Source organism: Lontra canadensis, unplaced genomic scaffold (assembly GCF_010015895.1).
Source record: "Lontra canadensis isolate GAN:19392208 unplaced genomic scaffold, GSC_riverotter_1.0 scaffold104, whole genome shotgun sequence".
Classification (NCBI taxonomy): domain Eukaryota; kingdom Metazoa; phylum Chordata; class Mammalia; order Carnivora; family Mustelidae; genus Lontra; species Lontra canadensis.
Genome location: NW_022631098.1, coordinates 1,594,329 through 1,616,032, shown reverse-complemented (window position 1 = coordinate 1,616,032; position 21,704 = coordinate 1,594,329). Strand labels below are relative to the sequence as shown.

The following is a 21,704-nucleotide window of genomic DNA, read 5'->3' as shown; positions in this document are numbered from 1 at the left end:
ATTCAACCTTATGTATAGAGAAGAAAATTCTGTCTTTTCCTTTGTCAATTTCATTGGTTTCCATGATATATCATTAGGTAACTGCAAAATAAATGTGGATGGCACTGAGTGCTTGACTTGTTAAGTATGTAGCTCAGGTGGTGAGAGTGGAAATGCATGAAGGTGTTGGAGAGTTGCCTGTGATTTGAGGGCTGAGCATGCCTTCCAGAAGGAATGCAGCATCTTGGTTGGTTAAATAGGTGTCTCTTAAAAGAGCTTTTATTTCTTTGACCTGCAGGATACAAAAATATTTCCAGCCTTGATTCCCCGTTGCCCACCTCTGACTTTGGACCTGAACATCCAACTATCTAAAAGACATTTTCTTTTTTTTAAGTCTGAACTCATCTTTGTTTTCAGCCCTTTGCCACCCACTGCTCTTCTCCCCTACAAAACGAAATGAACTTTTGCTCTTCCTGAGTTTCCTGCTCTGTTTAATTGTCCGCCAGTGGATCAATTTAGAACCCGGGAAATAGGTGGTTTTTTGTTTTGTTTTGTTTTTAGGATTTTATTTATGAGTGAGAGTGAGAGAGCATGAGCTGGGGGGAGGGGCAGAGGCAGAGGGAGAAGCAGACTTCCCGCTGAGCAGGGAGCCCCACATGGGGCTCCATCCCAGGATGCCGAAAACAGCTGCTTAACTTGAGCCACCCAGGCTCCCCAAGAACCTGGGAAATAGTCTTGACATACATTTTTAGGATAGTGAATTTTGCTTTCAGGTACTGTTTTAACTACATCCGCCAATATTTTCTTTGAAAAACAGTTCCTTGTGGCATAATTGTCATGCACTAAACTGCAGGTGTTAAAATAGGTGCTCATGGGGCGCCTGGGTGGCTCAGTCGTTAAGCGTCTGCCTTGGCTCAGGTCATGATCCCAGGGTCCTGGGATCAAGCCGCACATTGGGCTCTCTGCACAGCGGGAAGCCTGCTTCTCCCTCTCCTGCTCCCCCTACTTGTGTGCTCTCTCTCTCTCTCTCTCTCTCTCTCTGTCAAATAAATAAATAAATATCTTAACAAAAAAAAATAAAATAGATGCTCATGAAAGCTTCATGGCTTCCAAGATGTTGAATGTGTCCATCATCCCCAGAAGTTTCCTTATCTCCTCCTGGTCCTCAACACTTTTACATCATGACTATTTTCCAGAGTCTCTTATATGGGAAGATGTACTCTTTGCTGTATGGCTTCTTTCACTCAGCATAATTACCTGAGATGCATTCAAAGTCTAAACTTACTTGGTATCTTTTTTTGCTGAATAGTATAAGAACTTCAGAAGTCCTTAACTCCGTTACTCCCTGATAATTTATATCCTTTTATTATTGTGTATTTGAATTCTCTTACATTTTTTTTAGATACTTCTTTGGCAGTTACAGTCAGTGTTCACTTAGACATATTGTTTTTGTTGCTTTTCATTCTTTTATGTCACACCTTCCGTCTGGGATCGTTTTTCTTTTATATAATGCAGCACCCTTGACATTCCTTTAGTCCAGGTCTGCTGCTGGCCACTCTATTTCTCCCTTCCTCCCTTTCCTTCTTTCTTTCTTTCTCCCTCCCTCCCTTTCCTTCTTTCTTTCTTTCCTTCCTTCCTTCCTTCCTTCCTTCCTTCCTTCTTTCTTTTGTAGCCATTCTAAGAGTGGTAAGGTGATATCTTATTATGGTACCTGTGGAAAAGTACTATCCTAAATATGTTTTTCTTTATGAGGAGTGATCTAGGGCTAGAGATGTATTCATGACTATTACCATTCTTTTTACTTTAGCTGTCTGATTTTGGTTACCTGTGTATGTGAATCTGTAAATTTATTTTGCTTAAGGAGGAAAGCTCAGAAAATAAATAAATGGAATTTAGGAAGCCTTCTGTCCAAAAATGTGAGGCATATTGCCCTGTTCTTTTCACATAAATTGTTTTTGATGAATTTATTCATTCAAAAATACTTGTTGAGTATAATCTACTAGACAGACTCTAACAAGTAAATAAGGATAAAATCTCAAAAAATGTTTTTTAAAACTAAAATGTTTCATTACCTTTGGAGCTTTGTCTTATATAAAATAAAACTTATTTTTACTGAAGTAGTTTGTGATAGACTCTTGTTTTTGGAATCCGGTTTTAGGTGATGTGGTTTTTCACTTCATAGTTCCTACAGAGGAATAAAGCCACAGTGTGATAAATGAAAGCGGATAGCAAGTAGTCTCAGTGCAAAGCATAAACATAATTATATTATAGGCTTTTTTTTTTTTTAAGATTTTATTTATTTGAGAGAGAGACAGAAGGAGCAGGGAGAGGGGCAGAGGAAGAAGCAGAGGCCCCACTGATCAAGCCCTATGTGGGGCTTATCCCAAGACCCTGAGATCACTGAAGTCAGATGATTAACCAAATAAGCCATCCAGGTGCCCCGATATTGTAAGCATTTATAAGCTAAGCATTTATAATATGGGATATTCAGTGGTGGCTAAAGTGCCCCCAGTTTAGCATCTTTTCTTTTTCATGCTTATTTTTCTGTTATGCAAGGTTTCCTTTGCTCTCTTTTGTGCCTTTTGCAAATGTGTTTCGACCATTAAACTAAAAAATACTTCCTCTTGTTTTACATTCTACTTGAGCTCAGCCAGATAAAACAGTCCAAAATCACGTGTATTTGGGGGTGGAGATGTGAGATGGCAGCGTTGACTCATGGGGCAGCTGAGACCCTGTTCTGTAAAGCAGAGTTGTATAGAAAGGTGGAATTTGCTGACATATGCTGTAAAGTAGATTTGTTTGTGGTGTTTTCTTTTAAAATTTTAGCCTCGTTCTGCTTGTTTCCCATGCACAGTATTGCAGATAGGTTCCTGGGTACATATGCTAAGTGTATACACGGTACCTGAGCAGCCGGGGGTTTCCACACCAGAGACATCAGGTGATGCTCTGTTTCCCGCATCCGTTCTGCGAGGCAGTGAGAAGCCAGTGCGTTGGGGCTGCGGTAGGATTTCGCTCCTGCGTGTCCCAGGTGAGGGCCCACTTTGCTCAGCTATAAGGCACCATCTTTATGTTCAAATATACGAGAGTCTCCTCCTCCTGACAAGAATACGGAGACCTGTCCTTTATAATATTGCTCCTGACTCTAGAATGAGGGAGTGGAGTTTGGTTTCTTCCAGTGATTTCAAATGGGATGCCCTGGGTCTTGTTCTTGCCATTGTTTCTTTCCTTTGAGTTTCACAAGACTGGGTGATCTTGCAGTTGCAGTTTTCAAGAAATTTAGCAAATTTCAAGGCTCCTGTTTTTGTTGTTTGGAAACCTATCTTGCTAGTAGGAGTTAATGAAGGGAAACAGATTGATTTCAGTCTTTGATTTTAACTTGCTTCAGGGAATGGAAACTGAGCAGGCTTATACAGGAGGAGATCGAAAGGTCATTGACAAAATTTCTATTAGGTCCTCTGCCCTGGAATAATATGGCATGTCACCAGGCTTCTCTTGCTGCTACTTTTCAGCTGACCAGAGTAGACTTCTAGGAGTGTCATTTTTGTAGAGAGACAGAAAATTGTATTTGTTTTACTAAAAATGTTTTCAGTTCCTTGTCTCCCCAACGGTGGACTAATGATCTCATGATCTGCTGGGATTCTGTATTTGTGATCCAAGGAGAGGATGTAAACAGACAGTGTTGACATACCCATAGTTGCTCGTCAGTAGTTTGTAGCTTTAGTCTTGGCCACTTGCAATTGTGTGTCTCCTTCTCTCCTTTCCCTGTTGTCTGAACACAGCAGACATGCTCATGAGGTAGCATCACCTGTTTGCTGTTTACAATAAAAAGCAAATTCTTATTTGGGTCCCATTTGTGTTTAGTAACAACCAACATCAGTACAACTGCGGAAGATTTTATATTTGGCAGGCTGTGGGAAGCACGTGGACTTTTTTCTCTTCTGCTCCATACTCGGCTGTGGGATACTTTTCTGGTCAAACAGAGTGATCTCCACCATTTGGGCATTCGTCACTTTCTGTGAATCACAGGTCCTTCTTCCCATCACGTTGTCTCTTGTGTGTATGCCCTTAGGGTTTCAGAAGTCTAACCGTCTCTAACGGTTTCTAAAGGTTTCTAACCAGTAAGGATCTACATTAAGTTTGTGTTCTTATCCGAAGTGTTCCTAGTAGCAGTGTACCCTTTATTTTCCCATTTAGCTGACATGGAGATCTGTTTATTTCATGTACTTTTCTGTTGTGAATCGTCTCTTCACTTGAGTGATAGAGTGATGGCTGTCTCTGGGGTTTTCATTCAATTGTACTTTGGATGCTTAAAGGTTTTATAAGATCAGAAAGTCTAGAACTTTTTGTTTGCTTGCTTTGAACTGAACATTATCCTCACTCGTGCCCCACAAGCTTGCTGGAACCTTGATCTTTATTGACTCTGCCATCCTGGAAAATAAGGAAAATAGGTAAAACCAAAAAGAATAATTGGAAAAAAGGTCCTGTGGAGCAAAGCTGTCACATGGCAGAATGATTCAGGAGTTGCAGGGAACATTATTGATTGTGAATCCTTTGCAAGTTTTTTAAAAAGCCTTCTTTTTTCTGTCTTTCTTTCTCTTTTTTGGTCTGAAGCATTATTTAGTTAAAGATACATATATATATATTTATTTTTATTTATTTATTTTTTTTAAAGATTTTATTTATTTATTTGACAGACAGAGATCACAAGTAGGCAGAGAGGCAGGCAGAGAGAGAGGAAGGGAAGCAGGCTCCCTGCTGAGCAGAGAGCCCAATGTGGAACTCGATCCCAGGACCCTGAGATCATGACCTGAGCCGAAGGCAGCAGCTTAACCCACTGAGCCACCCAGGCGCCCTATATATATATTTTTAAAGAATAATCATTTTATTTATTTGACAGAGCAAGAGATCACAAGTAGGCAGAGAGGCAGGCAGAGAGAGAGCAGAGAGCCCGATGCGGGGCTTGATCCCAGGACGCTGAGATCATGACCCAAGCCGAAGGCAGAGGCTTAACCCACTGAGCCCCCAGGTGTCCCAGTTAAAGATATTTTAAATACGATGATAGTAACAATATTTTATGATGGACTGTTTCAAGAAAAATTTAAGTTTTCTAGAAAATGTACTTTTATAAGTAAAAATTACTTTCTTAGATTAAAAACAAAACAAAACAAAAAAAACCCCTGTGCTTTCACATTAGATACATTAGAGGTAATAGAAAACATATATATTGGTTTCTGTCCCCAGTTCCTGGTGCAGAACTCCTGAAACACTTGTAAATTTCCTAAGCGATAGGAATAGTAGGAGCATTTTTTGTTCTAATGTTCGGTCATTCACCTGGGTCCTTACACAGAGTTCCTAAATCCCTTGGAATATCCTGGCGGATGGCAGCATATTTTGTTCTAATGAGATGACTTTTAGTGGGTGCCTTGATGAGGCCTGTTCTCCAGAAGACCAAGCCATGGTTAGAAGCTTTGAATTTTCAGTCCTGTCCCCTATTCTCCAGATAGGAGTGAGGCTGGAGATGGACTTAATAATTGATGTGTCTACGTGATGAGGCCTCCATAAAAATCCCAATAGTATGGGGTTCAGAGAACTTCACGTTGATGAATGAACACATGACAGTCCTAAGAGAGGGGTGTACCTAGAGAGGTCAGGGATGCCCTGCACCCCTTCTTACATCCCTGCCCTATGCACCTCTTCCATCCGTTTGTTCGTCTGTCTCCTTTGTCATGTCATTTTATAAAAAAACGGTCAATAGTGAGTTAGCTGTTGTGATGAGTTCTGGGAGCCTCTATAGCAAACTAATAATGGCCATCAGGAGTAATAATAAGTATTGTGTGTATTTTCTCACCTAAGTCCTGTAATTGTTGGCTTAGTTGGGAGCGTATTGTTCTTCCTTGAAACTTGGCTTCTGTATTCAGGACAAGTATTTCCAAATTAATTAGTGCCACATTCATACTTGTTAGTTCTAATCGTTTGCTTAAACTGAGATTTCCCTATTTAAAAATCATTACTCTCTGTTGCTGGGAGGAAAGGTGTTTGAATTTCACAAGTAAATAAGTACTGTGTATTTGTCACACATACGGGTGCTAATTAGCCAGAAACCTCTGGGTGGGCAAGGACATGTCCCTCACTCCACATTGTGGCCTTTGATAGCTCAGACAATGAAAAATAAATATTTATCTAAAGAATAAACTAGACTCTAGTCTCTTATTTTCCCAACAGCTTCCATTGCCTTAACCCACAAATTATTTCTTCTAATAATGTAATTAATAAATGTGCTCATTATCCTTTCCTACGTGTAGTTTCTTCAGAAGATTGAAACCTCTATGTATTGGTTTAAAAATGGGTCACAGTGCCTTTTCTCCCCTTTAGCTTTTCAGTATGAACTTTTCCATACTGAGAAGTTGAAAGAATTCTACAGCAAATACCTGTATACCCACCACCTAGATTCTATAGTTAACATTTTAATATATTTGCTTTATCAAATATCTGTCTGTCTATCCTCTTATTGGTATATTTTACTTAGACATTTTGGGAATTTGTGGGTGTCCATGCACGTCACCCCCACAACTTCGGAATTCACCTGCAGTGTTTATCAGTAGAATGTTTTTAGGGTGTGGCTATTTGAAATTATATGTGATCATTTAGGAATGGGTAATTGTTAGAAAATGAAATTCTATCATCTTACCTTATTTTCCATGCTTCCAACGGAAGAAAGCCGCTTAGTTCTGTATAATTCTTTGTGTTTATGAAGAATTCTCATGTCTGTTATCGGATTTGGACAGATAATACTGCTGATAGTAACAGTAGCCAACATGCCCTGTGCCAGGTACCACGCCAACCGTTAGCCTTTAACAAAGATGCTAAATTCTGTTTCTCCCACTGATATTGGGTATTTATTTTCAAGTGGAGTGATTTATTCATTTAAAAATATTTTCTAGCCCTGTGGCATGCCTTTTGAATTCACATTTGTTAGCTGCTGCTACGTTTAGACTGAACTCTTTGGGGTTTGGGTTCCAGAGGACAAAAACAGTTTTTTGGGTGTTGTGTCTTTATAGGTTGTTATCCATAATAATACTTGAGCACAACTTAGGAAGAGTTGCTGAAAACATTCCTGTATTTTTTATTATCTTTTATAAATTAGCCTTTAATATCCAAAATGTTGAGTGACTTTAAAGGCAAAATGGGTCATATGTGAATAGGCATCTCATGGTTGTTTGGGGGGATTATTAATTAATTTTTAATATCCTATGAATAACTATAACTGCTGTTTTTCATATTTATTTTGTGCCAGATACTGTGATTTATAACCATGGTATATTTAATTCATGTAACCAGCCTCTAAGGGCTGAAGACCCTGAGCCACGAAGGGATTAAGTGGCTTGTCCTGGGTCATGTGGCTAGCAAATGCAAGGGTCAGGATGTGAGTATTTCAGCTCTGAGTCCTAGCATTTGACCACTGCCCTAGTGTTTTGCATTTTACGTATGGTCCTCAGACCACCTGCATCATAATTTCCTGGGGCGACTGTTACAAATGCAGACTCCTGAGCCTCACCCTAGACCTGCTGAGTTTGAACCTATGGAAGAAGTATGTTTTTTAGTCATTCAGTTGGTTTGGTTTTTTTAGGGATTTATTTTACTTACTATTTTAGAGAGAGAGCACACAGGACGAGGGGCAGAGAGAGAGGAAATCTCAAGCAGACCCTGTGCTGAGCGCAGAGCCCATTGCAGGGCTCGATCCCAGGACCCTGAGATCATGACCTAAGCCAAAATCAAGAGTCGGATGCTTAACCAACTGAGCCACTCAGGCGCCCCATTCAGTTGATTTTTATGTGCTCTGAAGTTTGAGGACCACTGTGCTATGCTCTTCTATAAACATTATCATGTTTTAATCTCTATTAACTGAGAAAGATAGCCAGAATCAATCAGTCATTCTTGTCCTTGGAATATTGATGTTTTGGATTCATCTTTATGCTTTTGTCTTTCCTTCAAGATTGTCATGGATTTTAAGCACCCAGATGGTGTCACAGTGCCAGTCATGTTACCTCGTCGGAGTTTGCTGGTGATGACCGGGGAATCTAGATACCTCTGGACACATGGGTATGTATGGAAATGACCTTGGTGACAGAATGCCTCTTGCTTCATGAGAGTTCTCATTCTTTCCTGCTTGAGCTACCAGAATTGTGCCCCATGTCTGCACATTGAGGTGTCCAGGTTTCAACCCCCATGGACCTCTGTGCCCTTTTTATGGTAAATAATAACCTTTTATTTTGGTGAAATTTAGGTTTAATGGAAAGTTGCAAGCAGAGATAATGAACTCCCTTCACCTTTCATCTCGATTTACCAGTTGTTGCCAGTTGTGAACATTTGACCATGTGTTTTATTGCTCTCATATATTACCGTTATTATTATCATTGATGAATCATTTGAGAATAAACGGCAGACATCCTGCTCCTTTCCTCTTACGTCCTTCATTGCCTATTTCCTGAGAACAAGGATATTCGTTGTATCAGGGGTTGGCAAACTATGGCTCATTGGCCAAATTCAGCCCTAGTCTGCTTTGTGCAGCTCATGAGTCAAGAATGGTTTTTACATTTTTATTTGTATTTTAAAAAATTTATTTGTGGTTATTAATTATGATTGTTATTTTGGGTTTTACATTTTTAAAGAGTTGTAAAAAAACAAACAGCAAAGAATATTTGACAGGAACTGAAGGTGGCCCTTTTTGCCTTAGATATTTACTATTTGGCTCTGTTACAGAAAAAGTTTGCCGACCCCTATGATACAAAACTGCTGTGCAACTCGAATTCAGAAACACCAGCACTGATAAAATATTCTTATACAACCCGTCATTAACTTCTGCTAGTTGTACTTCATAGTACAGTACTGTCGAAGACTGCTGGCAGTTACAGGAGCCAGGCCCGATTTACTCAGGGGCTATCGCAGTCGGAAAAAAGGGACGGCAGTGGAGAACTGGGCTGGATCCCAACTACAACAGGCAAGGTCGGGATAGACAGCCCAGGAGCTGGGAGTGGGCATAGGGCAGGGCAGTGCCTGGAAAAATCCCAGTGGAAGCATCAGCAGGGGTGGGGGGGGGAGGGGTGGGTTCCGGCCAAGGACCATAGGATTCTTGCTCATCACGTCTCGGCTGGGGGATCGCTGGGCAGTGAGGAATTTGGTGGGTACAGGGGGATTCTGGTTAAACCGACTCAGCAGGATTCTTGCTGAAGTGGGGCTCTTGGCGGACATGCCCAAGGGTGGGGCCGAGCTGGGCTCAGGGGAGTCCGACCACAGTGTGGTCAAGCAGAGAATCTTGGTCAGTGGTTTGTGGCGTGCTGTCCCTCTGCTCCTGGACTCTGCCATGTGATTGGCTGTCCGTTCTCTTCATTCGTCTTTACTTGGAAACAATTCTGCAACTTCTCTTCGTCTTTCTGGTCATTGGCATTTTTAAGGGGGCCAGTTGTTTTGTAGAATGGCCCTCAATTTGAGTTTGTTTGATTGACTCTAATCTCAAAGAAATGGGTTATGCACATTCTGCAAGAATATAGCTTTAGCCTTTGGAGGAGAAGCATCACACCACTGAAATTTACGTGTATTCTGCTTAAAATACTGCTGAGTTCTGTGCTTATTAATAATGTCCTGTGTGGAGATTTTAACTGATGCATTTAAGAAATCAAGGAAACAAACATGTAAATGATTCTGTAACATGTCTTGAAGGTGAGCCATAAAAACAATGGCCTGATTTTGTGCAATGAGGCTTAAATTTACCTGATTTATTTTTTCATGACCATCTAAAATATTTTCACTTGCAGTAAATGAAAATGGTGAAGCGATCCAGTGGTTTCAAGTATTTCTAGAATTGAGAATATTCACGTTTTCTTTTTTTAAGTTTAAACATTTTTACTATTGGTACATTTAAACTTAAGAGTAATGGTATTTCAGCAAGTACGAAATGAAAAATTACTTTTCATAGATCTTTTTATAAACATATTTTAAATTCTGGATAATGGTACAGATTAATTCTCCTAAACATCATTTCTTTTTTTTTTAATTTTTAATTTTTTATAAACATATAATATATTTTTATCCCCAGGGGTACAGGTCTGTGAATCGCCAGGTTTACACACTTCACAGCACTCACCATAGCACATACCCTCCCCGATGTCCATAACCCCACCCCCCCAACCCCCTCCTAAATATCATTTCAATTGCATTCTTCTCTCTCTCTTTCTTAAAAGTTTTTATTTTTATTTATTTGAGAGAGAGAACAAGTGAGCATTGAGGAGGTGGGGGGGCGGAGCTACAGAGGGAGAGGGAGAAGCATTCTCCCCTCTGAGCAGGGAACCCAGTGTGAGGCTCGATCCCAGGACCCCAGGATCATGACCTGAGCCAAAGGAAGGCAGACGGTTAAATCCCCCAATCACATTATTTTCTTGTTGAGAGAATATTGTGTGGGGACGCCTGGGTGACTCATTTTGTTAAGTGTCTGCCTTCAGCTCAGGTCATCATCTTGGGGGCCCAGGATTGAGCCCCACGTAGGCTCCTGCCTCACCAGGGAGTGTGCTTCTCCCTCTGCCTGCCCCTTTCCCCTCGTTGCATGTGTGCGTGGGCGCACGCTCTCTCGCTCTCTCAAATAAATAAAATCTTAAAAAGAAAAAGAAGAATATCGTGTGGTTAAATGTTAAGAGTATCTCTGTAAGATTGAATTGTAGGCAACATTTATTTTTAAACCTTTCTCTAGAATCAAAATTCTTTACAATAATTTCAGGGAACAAAACCCCTCAGTATTATTTTTTAAAGGCTCCCATTGAAACCCATTGCCTGTATTACGAGTGTGTGTGTGTGTGTGTGTGTGTGTGTGTGTGTGGTGAAGAGGAGAAAGGGTACGGGTAGGGTAAGGAGGGAGGGGCTACAGTTAGAGATAGAAACAGAGGCCGACCAAATAATGGAGTTATTCATCAGAATCTCTGGGTGGACAGGAGAATAAGTTGAAAAAGTACATTTAATACACTTAAAAATATGCATAAACCATAGGACATACACCTTGATTAAAAAAACAAACTACTTTGATCTGTGTGCTGGAAGCAAGTACTAGGAAGCACTATTGAGGGACAGGAATTGAAGAAGGTTGATTTAGGGCTCCTGCTGGCTCAATCAGTGGAACGTGTGACTCTCAATCTTGGGGTTGTGAGTTCGAGCCCCGCATCAAGGGTAAAGTTTACTTTAAAAAAAAAAAAAAAAAGGTTGATAAACTCTGCCCTGAAAGGTTCATTCCAGACTCTTACTTCGATCCAGTTCGATTTACTCTTCTAGCCGCCTTGCCTTAAATCAGAATGGGCAGCCTGGAAGGCCCTGAGGCAAATGGCAGCGGGCAGCCATGTTCTCTTTGGCCGGGCCAGTGGTGGTCCGCGGGGCAGCATTTTTATTGCATTTAATTGCGTGCATGTGCAGATCAGTAGCTTTCACCTGAAACTCTGAGTCTTCAGCTTTCTTTTGGAAATTGGGCAGTCTGACAACGTTGGGCCCTTGGATGCCTTGGCCCTGCCACTGGGGACCGTCTGTGGCCTTCTGTAGGCGAGAACTGCGTTCTTAGGCTCCCCCCACTGTGCTCTGTGCTGCCCCTCGCTAAGCCTGAGCATCAGCTGGCCTGTGTCACTGTTCCCCCGCTGTTGTGTTTGTGTTGGGACAGAGCTGCTTGAAAATGAAGTAAATTTTGTCTGTGTTAGAAGTAGGGAACGGGAAGCTAGAGTGAGTGGGAAAGTGTGTTAAGAAAAGTGGAAGAAAACACTTTGTTGTTTTGAAATGAAACCCATTTGTATGTGTTTAACAGCAAACTGTGTTTCTAGGCAAACCCATGCACTCCCCTCCTTGAGGTTATTCAGCTTGCTTCGCAGGCATTTATCTCTACGTTTATGTGACTCTCCTTTTAAATTACTTCTGGAGCATTTCCTTTCTGCTGGGCCTTGTTCTCAAAGTTTCACACAGTTAGCTCGCTTACCTCATACAAGTCACAGTGGAGAGTTTGTTCTGTGGCTTTGTCCCCGTTTTTAAAGGAAATTGGAGCATAAAGAGGTTATGTAACTTGCACAAAGTCACAAAACCATTAAGTAAGTGGCAGAGCCAAGATGAGAAGCCAGGCAGTCTGGCCTCAGAATCTGTCCTTAACCTTGTCCTTCTGGCTGGACTTGATCGCTCCTTCTTCTCCAGATGTTTGCTGTGCCCTCTGGCCTTTACTCCTGTGCCAGCACTCAGTGCAATAAATTTCCTTTTCCTTTGTTTTTAACATAGAGCTCAGCTCTTCCTTTTGATATGTAAAACTTTTTCGGGACATTAACCTGAAATAATGTCTCCCTTAAACTCCTAAAGATTGTATTGCTTCTGCTACTTTGAGATGTCTCTTCTGATGAACTCTTATTTAAGTCTAAAAAAGGTTTTTATCTTTTTATTTAATTTTTTTCAACTGGATTATACATTTGAGTAAGGAGGAAAAAAAGATGTTCAGCAATGTTTAAAGAATTCATGTTAAGGATTAATCTTAACATGGATTACCTACTCCTAAAAATCTGAGATTGGTTCCAAAAGCAGTTAAGTACTGCATGGCCTTTGTCTAAGATGTAATTCTAGGCAAGTAAAGTAATTGACTTAAAAAGCTGTGATAGAGAACTACTTGGCCCTCAAGAGGGAAATTTACTTGCTAATAAGAGTTTTAGGATACACGTTGTTCTGAGCTATCTTGACTTTGTTTAATACCATAGTTGTACTTATTTTCCTCTATCAGGGTAACAATCATTTAAATTCAGACAACGTTTGCCTGCCTTTACTTCTAAAAAAATTGCTTTTGGTGCAAGCTCTTTTAAAAGAGCCACTCTCCTTATGTGTTTTATAAGACCAGCATTACCCTGACACCAAAACATGTCAAGGACATTACAATAACAGAAAATTACAGACCAGTATCTCTCATAACAGATAAAAAAAAAAAAAATCCTAAACAGAATAGGAGAAAATCCAATTGTACGATATATAAAAAAGAAAGTACATCATGACCAAGTAGAGTTTATTCCAGGACGGCAAAATTGGCTTAACATTTTGAAACCAAACCATGTAATTCATGACATAAAAAGAACAAAGGTGAAAAAATTATTTAATCATCTTGATTGATGCAGAAAATGTATTTGACAGAATTCAGCATCTGTTTGTGATAAAAACTTGGCAAACTAGGACAAAAGGAAACTTCTTCAAGCCAATAAAGGGCACCTGTGAGAAACCCACGGCTCATATCGTATTTAACGGTGAAATAGTGAAACAGTGAATGCCTTTTCCTAGGATACTCAACAGGGCAGGGATGTCTGCCCTCACCACCTCTCTTGAATATTACAGTGGGTGTTTTCTGCAGCGGCTGCACAAATGACATTCTCACCATTAGTGCCCAGGGGCTCCCTTTTCTCTACACCCTCACCAACACTTGTCATTTCTTTTCTTTTTGATCATAGCCGTTGTTACAGGTAGGAGGTGATACCTCACTGTGGTTTTGATTCGCATTCACCCAATAATTAATGACATTGAATTTCACATATCTGTTGGCCATCTATATGTCTTCTTTGGAAAAATGTCTATTAACATCCTCTGCCTGTTTTTTATTTATTTATTTTTTTAAAAATTTGACAGACAGAGATCACAAGGAGGCAGAGAGGCAGGCAGAGAGAGAGGAGGAAGCAGGCTCCCCGCTGAGCAGAGTCTGATGTGGGGCTCGATCCCAGGACCCTGAGATCATGACCTGAGCCGAAGGCAGAGGCTTTAACCTACTGAGCCACCCAGGTGCCCCCTCTGCCTGTTTTTTAGAAGGTTTTTTGCTATTGAGGAATTCTTTATATGTTTTAGGTATTAACCTCTTACCAGTTATATAATATAAAATATTTTTTCTTATTCTGGAGGTGGCCATTTCATTTTGTTCATGGTTTCCTTCACTGTGCACAAGGTTTTCAGTTTGATGTATTCCCACTTGTTCCTTTTTGCTTTTGTTGCCTTTTGGGACTTCTAACAACAGATTGAAGTAATAGTATAACAATGACAAAATGAAAATTAGAACTGAAATACATTATATTTTTTCATTTTAGGATCAAATCCATTTTAATTATATGGTTGAACTTTCTCTCTTTTTTAAAAAATATTTTATTTATTTATTTGACAGGCAGAGAGGCAGGCAGAGAGAGAGGGGGAAGCAGGCTCCCCACTGAGCAGAGAGCCCAATGTGAGGCTCGACCCCAGGACCCTGGGATCATGACCTGAGCCGAAGGCAGAGGCTTTAACCCACTGAGCCACCCAGGCGCCCCAAACTTTCTCTTTTTTAGATGTGTAGAAAAAACTTACCTAGCTCCTTATAGAGAGGCATCAACCACTTAAGTATAAAATTATGCTCTTTAATAATTTCCTGAGATCTTTCAAGCTTAGCATGTTCTCTCTAAATGTAAAACCCACCTCTAAAGGAGACAGATTAGGTAGGGTATATCCAGCAGAAAACTTAGACTCAGAAGATTGAAATCTTAGGAATAAATTTAACAGAAATAACGTGATACAACACATACACACTGAAAATCATGAAACACTGTTGAGAGAAATTAAGGAACACCAAAATGAATGAAGAGGTAGAGATGCCATTATCAGGGATAGGAAGCTTAATATTGTTATCAATTGTCCCAAGTTTATCTAATGTTTCAGTGTAATTCCAATTAGAAATCTGAAGACTTTTTTATAGACATTGATGAGCAGATTCTAAAATTTATAAGGAAACGTGAAAGATCTAGTATAATCAAAACAGTCTTGAAGTAGAAGAATAGTGTTGGAGGATTTATTCTACCTAGTTTTTAAAATTTACTAAAGCTATATAATCTAAAAAGTGTATGGGATGTCCAGGTAGCTCAGTTGTTAAATGTCCAACTCTTGATCTTAGCTCAGGCTCCATGATGGGCTCTAGGCTGGATGTCGAGCCTATTTGGAAAAAGAGAGAGAGAAAAAAGAATTTAGCGTTGGTGTATAGATAGACCGATAGACCAGTGGGGCAGAATATGTTCTCATATATCAGGTCAGTTAATTTTTTTTTTTTTATTCTTTATTTGACAGAGTGAGAGACAGTGTAACTAGGGGGAAGAGCAGACAGAGGGAGAGGGAGAAGAAGACTTCCCGCTGAGCAGGGAAGGGCTCAGTCCCAGGACCTTGGGATCCTGACCCGAGCTGAAGGCAGATGCTAAACCAACTGAACCACCCAGGAGCCCCACAGTCAGTTACTTTTTGACAAAGTCACCAATGCAATTGAATGTGGAAGGAAACTTTATAAACAGGTGGTGCTGGAACTATGTCCTTGTGGAAATAAAATGAACCATGATCTACCTCATAGCCATTTAAAGAATAATATGAGGTAGATCATAGATTTTTTTTTTTTCCAAAGATTTAGATGTGTAGAAAAAACTTACCTAGCTCCTTATAGAGAGGCATCAACCACTTAAGAGGGAGCGTGAGCATGATCAAGCTGGGGGAGGGGCAAAGGTAAGGGAAAGGCCGAACAAGAATCCCAGGCAGACTCTCCACTGAGCCTGGAGCCCGACTTGGGGCTTGATCTCATTGATCTCATGGCCCAGAAATCATGACCTGAGCTGAAATCAAGAGTTCAGTGCTTAACAGACTGAGCCACCCAGGTACCCCAAGGTAGAGCATAGATTTAAATGTAAAAGTAAAACTTATAAAACATCTAGAAGAAAATACAAGGGAATATTTTTGCAACCTTGGGGTAGGCAGAGGTTTTTAAAGAAAGATTTTAGAACACATTATAAAAGGAAAAAAAGATTAACTGCATCAAAATTAAAAACTTACTTGTCAAAAAAAAATCATTAAAAAAATGAAAAGGCATGCCACACATGGGGAGAAAATATCCAGAATACATGTATCTGACAAAGGTTTGGGCTTAAGATTTGAACAGGTTCTTCACCAAAGAAAGTATCAGTGAATGGCTAATAAGTACATGGGAGGATATACAGTATCATTAGTCATCGGAGAAATGCAAATTAAAACCACAATTTCAGGAGTGCCTGGGTGGCTCAGCTGGTAAAACCAACTCTTGGTTTTGGCTCAGGTCTTGATCTCCTGGGTCCTGAGATAGGCTGCAGGCTCAGGGGGGAGTCGGCTTGAAGATTCTCTCCCTCTGCCCCTCCCTCCACTTGTGCATGCACGCTCACTCTCTCTCAAATAAAAAAGTCTTAAAAAAAACCACACAGAGAAAAAAACCACTACAATTTCATACCACTTGCCACCTACTAAAATGATGAAAATTAAAAACTCAAGTAATACCAAGTACTGGTGAGAATGTCAGGCAGCCTGGAACTGTTCCATTATCTGTGGTTTTCTGATGTTGATGATCTTGACACTCAACTAGATCTCCCTTACTAAGAAAGATGTGTTCAAAGCTACAATGATAATTAGGTGTTTGTCTGTTTCTCCTGTTATTTTTTTGTTTGCTTTTTGCTTATTTTGAAGCTCTGCTGTTAGAGGCATAAAAATAAATATACGTGGTGTTTATATATTCCTGTCGTATTGACACTGTTGTTATTATGAAATGTCCCTTTTTGGGGCTCCTGACTGGCTCAGTTGGCTAGGTGTCAGACTCTGGATCACTCAGGGTCATGAGTTCAAGCTCATTGTCCCTTTTCATCTCTAGCAGTATTTATGCCTTTGAAGCCTGCTTTGATTAGGATAGCTATACCACTTTCCTTTTGGTTTTGCTTGGAACATGCAAAATACTTGTCTTCTGTATGTTATATCTTTTTTTTTTTTTTTTTTTTAGGATTTTATGTATTTGACAGAGAGAGAGAGAGATCACAAGTAGGCAGAGCAGCAGGCAGAGAGAGAGGGAGAAGCAGGATCCCCGCTGAGTAGAGAGCCCGATGCGGGGCTCGATCCCAGGACCCTGAGGTCATGACCCAAGCCGAAGGCAAAAGCTTAACCCACTGAGCCACCCAGGCGCACCCCCCCCCTTTTTTTTGTTACGATTTTATTTCTTTGAGAGAGAGGATAGCGAGAGAGAACACAATGGGGAGGAGAGGGAGAAGCAGGTTCCCCACTGAGCAAGGAGCCCGATGGGCCACTTGATCCCAGGACCCTAGGATCATGACATGAGCTGAAGGCAGACGCTCAACTTACTACGCCACCAAGGTGCCCCTGTATCTTTTTATTTTTTCCTCCTATCTTGATTTTCAACCATTCTATGTCCTTATTTTAAGGGGGTTGACTCTTGTAATCAGCATATAATTGAACTTTATTTTTTTTTAACCCATTCTGACATTCTTTGTTCTTTAATTGCATGTTACAGTCTTTTTACATTTGACATAATTATTGATTGAATTTAAGTTTACTGTCTGTGTGTGTTTCCTTTTTGCTCCATCTGTTCCTTGCTTTCTTTCTCTTTCCTCAGAATTGGTATTAATTAAATATTTGTGGGCACCTGGCTGGCTCAGTCAGAGGAGCATGCAACTCTTGATCTTGAGGTCGTGGGTTCAAGCCCTGCATTGGGTGTAGAGATTACTTAAAATCTTAAAAAAAAAAAAAATTAAATATTTGTTACTATTCTATTTGTATTTCTTGAATAATTTGTTAGTGTACATTCTTTTACTGTTACCCTGAAGATAACTTTTTAAAAAATAGAGACTTCTATTTCTTTGTTTTTTTTCTGTAGTGCTTAACAATTTGGGGAATCCAATAGATATTTGCTGTAAATTCTTAATTTGGTCTGTTCCCTTAATATTTTTAAAAAGACATGAAATATTTTTATGAATACAGTGTTAAATAAATTATTTTGACTGTTGTTTTTAGAATCACACCCAGAAAATTTGATACTGTTCAAGCATCCAAGGGTCATAAAGGTGGAATTATCACCAGTGATGTTGGCGACTTAACTTTAAGCAAGAGGGGAATAAGGACATCATTTACATTTAGGAAAGTGAGGCAAACACCGTGTAATTGCAGTAAGTACATTGTTTTGGTTCCACTGTAAAATGGAGTAAATCTAGTGTAAAAATCTTTTAAAGTCCCATCAGAACCATGGAGAGCTTTGTTTTAACTTCTCTAATGGCATTTCTCATATTCTGTGCAATGTTGTACTTAATGTAGATTTTTCTTAACCACCCCCATTGAGTTTATATTCCTTAAAGGCAGGGAATGCATTTTATTCATCTTCATTTTTCCCTACATATGGTACTTAAGCATAGTTTAATGCCAAATAAACATTTTTTTTTTTAAAGATTTTTTTTATTTATTTATTTGACAGAGAGAGATCACAGGTAGGCAGAGAGAGAGAGAGGAGGAAGCAGGCTCCCTGTGGAGCAGAGAGCCAGATTCGGGGCTCGATCCCAGGACACTGGGATCATGACCTGAGCCGAAGGCAGAGGCTTAACCCACTGAGCTACCCGGGTGCCCCTAAACATTTTTTTTTTAATTGAAGGCACAGTTAAGAGAGCTAAATAAGATTTTAGGCCATTAAAATATCAGTTGTACAAAAGTAGGTTTTATTGGAAACAGCTTGTCAAGTTTCTAAATTATTTCTAATTAACCCAGTGAGGAGTTAGAGATGACCAGTTGTTCCATAGTAAGTAGATACTCAAAGGGCATGAACAGTAGTTTCTGTTTTGGCCAATTTGGAAATCTAGGAGGGAATAAAAGAAATGCTCAAAAACTTGTCAAGATGTTATTCTGAATTGTCTATACAAGTACATCATGACCTGTATTTCTTGGACTCATTGAGTAAAGATCTCTTTCATTTTGTAAATAGTATGTGGTAGAAAACTTAAAATTGGTATATTTTATATCTATTTTTTTTTGCTATATTTGTTATCTTGATGTTAGTGAAGCTTAAAACAAATTTTTGTTTCTTTTGCTAAAAGTGTCATTGAGACCTTGAAACAGCAAATTTTTTTTATCAATTAAAAAAGTGTATTTCATATTTGTTGAATGTCTGACACTGTCCCTAGTTTTACAAGATCCTGAAAATTAAAGCACGACCTTTCTCAAGGTTCCTGTTCTTGAGGAACCTGAGGTATAGTTGGAGAGACAAGCTGGTTTTCTTCTGAAGAGGTTTCTTTGTTGTGGAAATTAATTGAATGCAAGGCACAGTATAGAAGGTCTGACTGTATATTCAGTTTACAGATGTTTTTCCACGTTCAAGGCCATCTTTTTGGATCCTTTTGGTCAAAATTTGTGAATTTTTAAGGATAAGTGTTGCCCCCCCCTTTTTTAAAGATTTTATTTGAGAGAGATCACAAGTAGGCAGAGAGGCAGGCAGAGAGAGAAGAGGAAGCAGGCTCCCCACCAAGCAGAGACCCTGATGTGGGGTCTCGATCCCAGGACCCCAGGATCATGACCTGAGCCGAAGGCAAAGGCTTTAACCCACTGAGCCACCCAGGTGCCCCATGGGTTGCCCCTTTCTTTAGATTACTTAGCTGTTTATAATTTATAAGACAGTAAAATGTTGCCAGGACCGGCTTAGGGTCACTGTCACGTATGCAGTAGTGTAATCCTGATGTGTCCAAGATACAAGGTAACCCGTCTGTTGTCACCTGCACCTGTTAGCACCGTCAGGCTTTCTTAAATTCTGCATGAAATGTTTAGAGTTGCCCTTCACACGGTAGCAGACACAAGCTCTCTCCCACCTCTTTCTTGAGGTTCGGCCCCCTCTGATTAGAGTTAGGGAGAATTCCCGAAGCCGTGCATGCTGCGGCCCACTTCTGAGCTGCCACGTGATTTCTCATTATTGCCTCTGTCCTGACTGTGGCTTCTCCGGGAGCACCGCTCTTTCCTCCTGTCTTTGCTGCAGTAAAAAGATGTGTCTCATAGACTTCGGCCGAAGATAAAGGGAAATTACAGCATAACAGAGAGCAGGCAAGGATTTCTTTTTTTTTTTTAATAAACATATATTTTTATCCCCAAGGGTACAGGTCTGTGAATCGCCAGGTTTACTTCACAGCACTCACCATAGCACATACCCTCCCCAGTGTCCATAACCCCATCACCCTCTCCACATCCCCCTCCCCCTAGCAACCCTCAGTTTGTTTTGTGAGATTAAGAGTCACTTATGGTTTGTCTCCCTCCCAATCCCATCTTGTTTTCATTTATTCTTCTCCTACTCCCATAACCCCCCATGTTGCATCTCCACTCCCTCATATCAGGGAAATCATGTGATAGTAGTCTTTCTCTGATTGACTTATTTCGCTAAGCATGATACCCTCTAGTTCCATCCATGTTGTCGCAAATGGCAAGATTTCATTTCTTTTGATGGCTGCATAGTATTCCATTGTGTATATATACCACATCTTCTTTATCCATTCATCTGTTGATGGACATCTAGGCTCTTTCCATAGTTTGGCTATTGTAGACATTGCTGCTATAAACATTCGGGGGCACGTGCCCCTTCAGATCACTACGTTTGTATCTTTAGGGTAAATACCCAGTAGTGCAATTGCTGGGTCATAGGGTAGTTCTATTTTCAACATTTTGAGGAACCTCCATGCTGTTTTCCAGAGTGGTTGCACCAGCTTGCATTCCCACCAACAGTGTAGGAGGGTTCCCCTTTCTCCGCATCCTCGCCAGCATCTGTCATTTCCTGACTTGTTCATTTTAGCCATTCTGGCTGGTGTGAGGTGATATCTCATTGTGGTTTTGATTTGTATTTCCCTGATGCCGAGTGATGTGGAGCACTTTTTCATGTGTCTCTTGGCCATCTGGATGCCCTCTTTGCAGAAATGTCTGTTCATGTCTTCTGCCCATTTCTTGATTGGATTATTTGTTCTTTGGGTATTGAGTTTGCTAAGTTCTTTATAGATTTTGGACACTAGCCCTTTTTTTTTTTTTAAGATTTTATTTGTTTATTTGACAGACAGATCACAAGTAGGCAGAGAGGCAGGCAGAGAGAGAGAGAGGAGGAAGCAGGCTCCCCGCTGAGCAGAGAGCCTGATGCGGGGCTCGATCCCAGGACCCTGGGATCATGACCTGAGCGGAAGGCAGAGGCTTTAACCCACTGAGCCACCCAGGCACCCCGGACACTAGCCCTTTATCTGATATGTCGTTTGCAAATATCTTCTCCCATTCTGTCAGTTGTCTTTTGGTTTTGTTAACTGTTCCCTTTGCTGTGCAAAAGCTTTTGATCTTGATGAAATCCCAATAGTTCCTTTTTGTCCTTGCTTCCCTTGCCTTTGGCGATGTTCCTAGGAAGATGTTGCTGCGGTTGAGGTCAAAGAGGTTGCTGCCTGTGTTCTCCTCAAGGATTTTGATGGATTCCTTTCTCACATTGAGGTCCTTTATCCATTTTGAGTCTATTTTCATGTGTGGTATAAGGAAATGGTCCAATTTCATTTTTCTGCATGTGGCTGTCCAATTTTCCCAACACCATTTATTGAAGAGGCTGTCTTTTTTCCATTGGACATTCTTTCCTGCTTTGTCGAAGATTAGTTGACCATAGAGTTGAGGGTCTATTTCTGGACTCACTATTCTGTTCCATTGATCTATGTGTCTGTTTTTGTGCCAGTACCATGCTGTCTTGATGATGACAGCTTTGTAATAGAGCTTGAAGTCCGGAATTGTGATGCCACCAACTTTGGCTTTCTTTTTCAATATTCCTTTGGCTATTCGAGGTCTTTTCTGGTTCCATATAAATTTTAGGATTATTTGTTCCATTTCTTTGAAAAAAATGG

General features: G+C 40.3%; 1 protein-coding gene across 2 annotated transcripts in view; it reads left to right on the top strand.

The window, feature by feature from the left end:
- The window catches only part of ALKBH8 (alkB homolog 8, tRNA methyltransferase), a 54,211-nt gene that overhangs the window by 22,310 nt on the left and 10,197 nt on the right, over positions 1-21,704 (top strand). For both annotated transcript variants that reach the window (XM_032838355.1, XM_032838353.1), the window contains exons 8-9: positions 7,973-8,079; positions 17,836-17,987. In XM_032838355.1, coding sequence (XP_032694246.1) covers positions 7,973-8,079; positions 17,836-17,987 — 259 coding nt within the window. The remainder of the gene's footprint in view (positions 1-7,972; positions 8,080-17,835; positions 17,988-21,704) is intronic.